At 37.6% G+C, this 5,930-nt stretch overlaps 1 protein-coding gene and 1 non-coding gene across 2 annotated transcripts; one reads left to right on the top strand and one right to left on the bottom strand.

Moving 5' to 3' along the window:
- Positions 1 to 1,112: 1,112 nt before the first annotated feature.
- trnae-uuc lies at positions 1,113 to 1,184 on the bottom strand. The gene has a single exon. It is a non-coding gene; the product is annotated as a tRNA-Glu (tRNA).
- Positions 1,185 to 2,079: 895 nt separating this feature from the next.
- psma5 (proteasome 20S subunit alpha 5) lies at positions 2,080 to 5,733 on the top strand. Its single transcript, XM_044348209.1, has 10 exons — positions 2,080 to 2,174; positions 2,476 to 2,527; positions 3,012 to 3,078; positions 3,213 to 3,339; positions 4,163 to 4,230; positions 4,319 to 4,426; positions 4,571 to 4,629; positions 4,738 to 4,840; positions 5,059 to 5,145; positions 5,347 to 5,733. The coding sequence occupies exons 2-10, from the start codon at positions 2,499 to 2,501 to the stop codon at positions 5,422 to 5,424; spliced, it is 726 nt and encodes a 241-aa protein (XP_044204144.1). The 5' UTR covers positions 2,080 to 2,174; positions 2,476 to 2,498; the 3' UTR covers positions 5,425 to 5,733.
- The last annotated feature ends 197 nt before the right edge of the window (positions 5,734 to 5,930 follow it).

Genomic DNA, 5,930 nt, shown 5'->3' with positions numbered 1-5,930 from the left:
GCTCAAACCTCATAACCTCATTTGTTTCACCTCAGCGAGAGATTTGCGAGCACAGGAGAATATTGTCATATTTCTTTCTCTTCGTTTTTAAATGAATCAATTCAATAGTCACATAGGGATTAGCCTAACCCATCAAACACATTTACATTTTCTTCTTAACTCAACAAAGTACATTTGTTGAAAAGATTTATAAATAGGTAAAAGTTTTGTTCCATTAAATTTGAGACCTATTGTTGCTACTTTCAGATCAAATGTTTCATTCAAAATCTGTATGATCGCCTATGTATTAATTAAACTAATAATATATTAAGTAATGAAACTGACTCCACCGCCACCAGCCACAACATTAATATCCTGCTTATACACAGTAATACATAATAATAATCCAGTGCATATAATGTAGGCAAGACAAATACATTTACATTTATCTAAAAAACAATTTTTTGACGATTGAATAAAAGAAAATATGAATATGTAATGAATATACACAACATTTTATAACAATGATAAAAGACATTCTGCTGCAATAAGTAGGCTACTTTTACGTTTGATTGACTCAAAACTTCTTCCACCACTGCCTCACTGGTTTAGGGATATCTCTGTATCAGTTAATAAAGATGAATCAGTGCAGAAGCATTTATTTGCAACATGTTCAACTTTTGGTCAGGGGAATTCCAGTAATAATGTGCCTTATCTCCAGCAATACCAAATGTATCACTTAATTAATGAATCCCCAACTGATGCAACCTCTCTCTATAGGCCATGTTAAATTAAACCACACTACGTTAACAATATTGGCCTTTTTGTTCAGCAAAGGAGAGCAGACTCGTCAGGTTTCCACTCTGAGCAGAGATGTCTCCTTATTCAGCTCAATCACGCCCCTCGGTGGCAGATTTCCTGCTGTGAGATGCAGAATCACCGTGTATATCCGGATATCAGCAATACGGATGCGCATTTCCTGTCTGAATCTGATCATATTATCAAATGTGGTCTTTTTCCTCTCTCTTTTTTTTATTTTTTTTATTTTTTATCGAAGTTGAAGTATTTGAAGAGACAGAACAAATACGGACGTGTTGAATATATGTTTGTACTTATATAATTTCAAAAGCTCGTTCCCATACCGGGAGTCGAACCCGGGCCGCCTGGGTGAAAACCAGGAATCCTAACCGCTAGACCATATGGGACTCTTAATTGCAATGAAGTAATTAAGTATTTTCTCAGAGAATTATAACCATCAGATTGATATTTTGTTATCCTAATTGAAAATGTGTAATAGGACCCCCATGCCTTTGCAAAATAAATAACGAAATCCTCCATGACAATCATGAAAATCTAGATCCAGATTTACTGGGATATGCAGTGTATCGCCTGTAATTAGTAAATACAACAGTGAATAGCTTTATCTGATTTTTATATTCTATTGCTTCATGTTTTGACTTGTATGGTTGGCCCTTTGGCCTACATAAAGGTACTGAAGTATCAGATTGAGATTTATTGCCAAGTAAATTTGCACATACAAGGAATTTGTCTCGGTGTTGTGGTGCATGACAATCAAAAAAATGAAGGTAAGAGAAAAAAACAAGCGTCTATACAAGGTAAGAAAAATACAACAAAAAAATTTACAATAAAGAACAAGTAAAAATCTATTTTATGTGAAGACAGCTGTTGACTTGAAAAATAATGTACAGGATATTGACTGGGAATGTGCAAATGTTCTCAGTGTATACAGTATATGTAATGTGCAAGTGTAATGACACAAAGAATACAAATATTGCGTCAATGTAACGCGCCATGTTAGATGTGAATGTAGATATACAGTTAACAGTCTATACTTTTCATTAAGAGCTTTAAAGATGTTTCTATTTTTTAATACATTAAACTGTTAATAGGCTACATGTTCTTAGAGATACTTAGAATGTTCTTATATTATTTACAATGACAAAATATTTTTTGACCAAAAAAATGACAGAAAAAGCAAAACCATTGATAAGATTTTGTATAACTATCAACCTTTTAAATATCAGTACAAGTACAATCTGAAATACCGCTCAGGAATATCTCTGTACAGGCGGAACGTTTTTTCCGACCTGTTAGAAAAACCGGAACTTTTGGATGTAACACGCCAAGCGCTTCCCCTGAAACAAGCGAACTCATTCAAGGGTTTGTGGCTGGAGGTAAACGAGTCTTCCTAATGTAATGATTTTGAGGAATATCATACAATCGTTTATTTATACCGTCTTGGACGTAGTTGTAACACTGGAACATCGATATTAGACGCATAAAAGCCATTTTGTACGTCTGTTTCAGCGCTCGGCTACGTCAGTTAGCTAGCACGCTTGCTCGGCATCGCAGCTAACTTTAGCTCGCTAATCACCCGGTGAACTTCCAAGCAAAGACCTTTCCTTACTTGTTTGAAATCAGTTTAAATAATTCTGTACAGCCGAGAAACCTCACATACGTCTTCTGTTTTTGCAGGTCCTGTGTTAAACGTTTAAAAGATGTTTCTGACAAGATCGGAATATGACAGGTAGGTGGCAGAAACACAAACTGCTTTGTCATTTATTGAGCGCTTCTCAGTAGAAACCATCAAAATAACGACAGCACGGTGATGTTAATCTGTTGTTTTAGTTGTTTGTACAGGTTGTGTTGTATTTTCACGGTTAAATGAAGTCTGGAAGTAGTTTTTAGTCCAGTCCTTGTAACTTTGTTGCTGTGTGTTGCAGGTAGTTAGCTAACTTAGCAGCTAACGGGTTATTTGCTTTCACTTTCAATATTGTCAGTTTTTTTTAATTGAACCTTTATTTAACCAGAAATGAAATGTGTTCTTCAACTCTGTTCTGGCTTAAAACGGACGGTAAAACTTTGCTCCCCGAGTGTGTGTGTGTTGTTTAAATGTGCACTAGAACATACAAACTCAACACAATGCCAAATAACGCCACAATATTCATTGGCAGCATCATTTTCTACCAACATTGAATTAATAATTACCATTATCCACATCCGTTTTACAGAGGTGTGAACACATTCTCTCCTGAAGGACGATTGTTCCAGGTTGAATATGCCATAGAGGCTATTAAAGTGAGTATTACTTGTTGAATAACTGAAACTGACCAATACAGTAGGCCTCTCATATACACTTGTTTACATTAATCTTGAAAACAAATGTCCACTTTGAGGCTCATACGTTTTTCTCTGGCTGTGCTCTTTTGCAGTTGGGCTCCACAGCCATTGGTATCCAGACATCAGAGGGGGTGTGTCTGGCTGTGGAGAAGAGGATCACCTCTCCCCTGATGGAGCCCAACAGCATTGAGAAGATTGTGGAGATCGACAGTCACATTGGTAAGAGGAAACACAAACTAAATGTCAGCTATTAATTTACTGAATCACAAGTTTGGCCACTGAAGATAAGTGCTTGAGTGGCTATTATTTGTTAACTTGTAAAAGTCATTATCTGGCTTCTGTTCTCATAAATCAGGTAATTAATCAGTTGTGTATTGAAATGTCAATGACAAAATTAATTTAAACATATTTGAATTGCATGTTTTGTACATTGGAATGCAACACGTTATGTTGAGAAAAAGAACAGATCAAAAAGAAAATGCCAAAAATAAATAAATACACAGGGATTTTTAAAATGATAGAAGCATCAAAATGTTCATGTATTAGTAAAATAGTACTAACAATAGAATAAGTACTGCATGAGTACTGGCCCGAGTAAAAGTAGTGCTTATGAGGTGAATCTTGAGTCGCAGCTTGTGATGTTTTAGCTGTTATCATATCTAGAGGGAGCTTAAGGAGTTTTGGTACAGTAAAAAGCAGAAAGTCTGAGAGCTGTACCCGAAGTCCATTAAAAGATTAATTAATATGAGAAGGATCCTAAAGGGACCCTCCTTGATTTCTGTCCAGAATTTCCCTCTGTGATTATTTTTGGTGTGGTGCTAACAGGAGGGGAATGCTTTGACACGATCAAGTAGTGTATCTTTAAAATCTATTATAGAAATATGCCTGCATTAAATTTGACCTTTGTGATGTTATTTGGGAGAATGCTGTTTTGTGAAATTCCTCATAAGTGACTGCAGTTTTGATCAGGCTGATGATTACGCCTACATTTGCTGCTTTAGATCACCGTGGGGTTTGTTCATTTTCTCTCTCTGTCTCAAAGGTTGTGCAATGAGTGGCTTGATAGCTGATGCCAAGACCCTAATTGACAAAGCCAGAGTGGAAACACAAGTATGTATGCTGAGAGAACACTGTAATACAAGTTGTTTTCCTGACCTTGTGATTTATCTGCAACTAACCTGTGTCCATTCCTCCTCAGAACCACTGGTTCACTTACAATGAGACGATGACAGTGGAGAGTGTCACTCAGGCTGTGTCCAACCTGGCACTGCAGTTTGGAGAGGAAGATGCAGACCCTGGTGCCATGGTCAGTCACTTTCCTTGTTGATATACTCATCCAGTTGAGCCTATGGGATGTTTTTTTTTTCTCCAAGGGCATAGATAGATGAGTAAACTAGCGTAACGTGTATTCTTCTGTCTGCTCTGTTTCTCTGTGTTTTCATCTATACAGAGTCGGCCATTCGGTGTAGCACTTCTGTTTGGTGGAGTTGATGAAAAAGGACCCCAGCTGTATGTAAAGATTTGTGCACATTACAAACTTTACATTTTAAACTGCAGCATGCTTACCTTTTAATTCTGACTACAAAGAGACTTAACTCCTTCTTTTGGTGAATCCAGGTACCACATGGACCCATCAGGGACCTTTGTGCAGTGTGATGCTCGGGCCATCGGCTCAGCATCTGAGGGAGCACAGAGCTCTCTGCAAGAGGTCTACCACAAGGTACCCAGTCCCACCACTACATCTTTATATTCAGCAGGAAAATGAGCAAATCAAATAATGTGATGTGTATATAAGCTGCTATCTTGCATTTGAGTTGGTAAATCATTGTTTTTCAAACATTTAATGAACCCAACATTCTTTTAGAATTTTCTAAAAGATTTGAAGATCACCAAGTTGCATCTTTTCTGTTTGCCCCTCTCTCACTGGGTAACCCTCAGTCCATGACATTAAAAGATGCCATCAAGTCATCCCTCACCATTCTGAAGCAGGTGATGGAGGAGAAGCTCAACGCCACCAACATTGAGGTTCGTTCCTCATTTCTTATCCTCTCTCTGAATATTTCTATTTTCTCTACCATTTTTTGTCAGTGAAAACATCCACTACATATTGCATCAGTGAAGACGTCCAGTCTTTTGTTGGAATGAAATAATTTAAGTTTGCATGACTGCCAGACTTTAAATCACTGGCGTTCCTTCAGGCTTCATTATTCTGTGTCTCTTCTGTAGCTGGCAACAGTAGAGCCTGGGAAGACCTTCCACATGTACTCCAAAGAGGAGCTGGAGGATGTAATCAAGGATATCTAGATCAGAAAAGACTTGGAGGTCTCGGTTTGAGCTCCGGGCAAGAGAGGAGAGGAAGAAAACCTGGGCTGAATGTCACGACACAACCACAACTTTCCATCAACACATTCTCCTTCTTGCTGCATTCAGATTTTTTGGACGGCAGAAGAGGTTTTCTCTTTGTACTATGCTTATTCTTGTCTCTCAGTATATGTACAGCTCTGTACTGGAGTCTAACCAGCGCTTATAACTGAGCGGCAGGGAAAAGTAGGGGGGTGGGGTATTTTTTTGTTACGGATCAGTACCACAATTAAACTGTTGTATTCAATAAGAGATCTGATTCAGCAGTTTTTGTGAATTCCTTGTTTTCTTGTGTTTCTCCATCATATCAGAGTGACATCGCTTGATAAAAAGGAACTCAGAGTGCAGGATGTCTTGCTTTAACAGTGGGGTTTGAAAGTCTGTGTTCACAAGAAAAAGACTTTTGTTGAATCTCTTATCAGAAAGAAATCAATATATTTATCTAAATG

This window comes from Thunnus albacares, chromosome 4, assembly GCF_914725855.1.
Source record: "Thunnus albacares chromosome 4, fThuAlb1.1, whole genome shotgun sequence".
Classification (NCBI taxonomy): Eukaryota; Metazoa; Chordata; class Actinopteri; order Scombriformes; family Scombridae; genus Thunnus; species Thunnus albacares.
The sequence above is the reverse complement of the archived record's forward strand: the minus strand, read 5'-3'. Positions and strand labels throughout refer to the sequence as shown.

Coding starts and splice junctions, on each gene's coding strand:
- psma5 (XM_044348209.1), top strand. CDS start 2,499: ATGTTTCTGACAAGATCGGAATATGACAG. Junction 2,528..3,011: donor ACAAGATCGGAATATGACAG/GTAGGTGGCAGA, acceptor TCCGTTTTACAG/AGGTGTGAACACATTCTCTC. Junction 4,630..4,737: donor GATGAAAAAGGACCCCAGCT/GTATGTAAAGAT, acceptor TGGTGAATCCAG/GTACCACATGGACCCATCAG.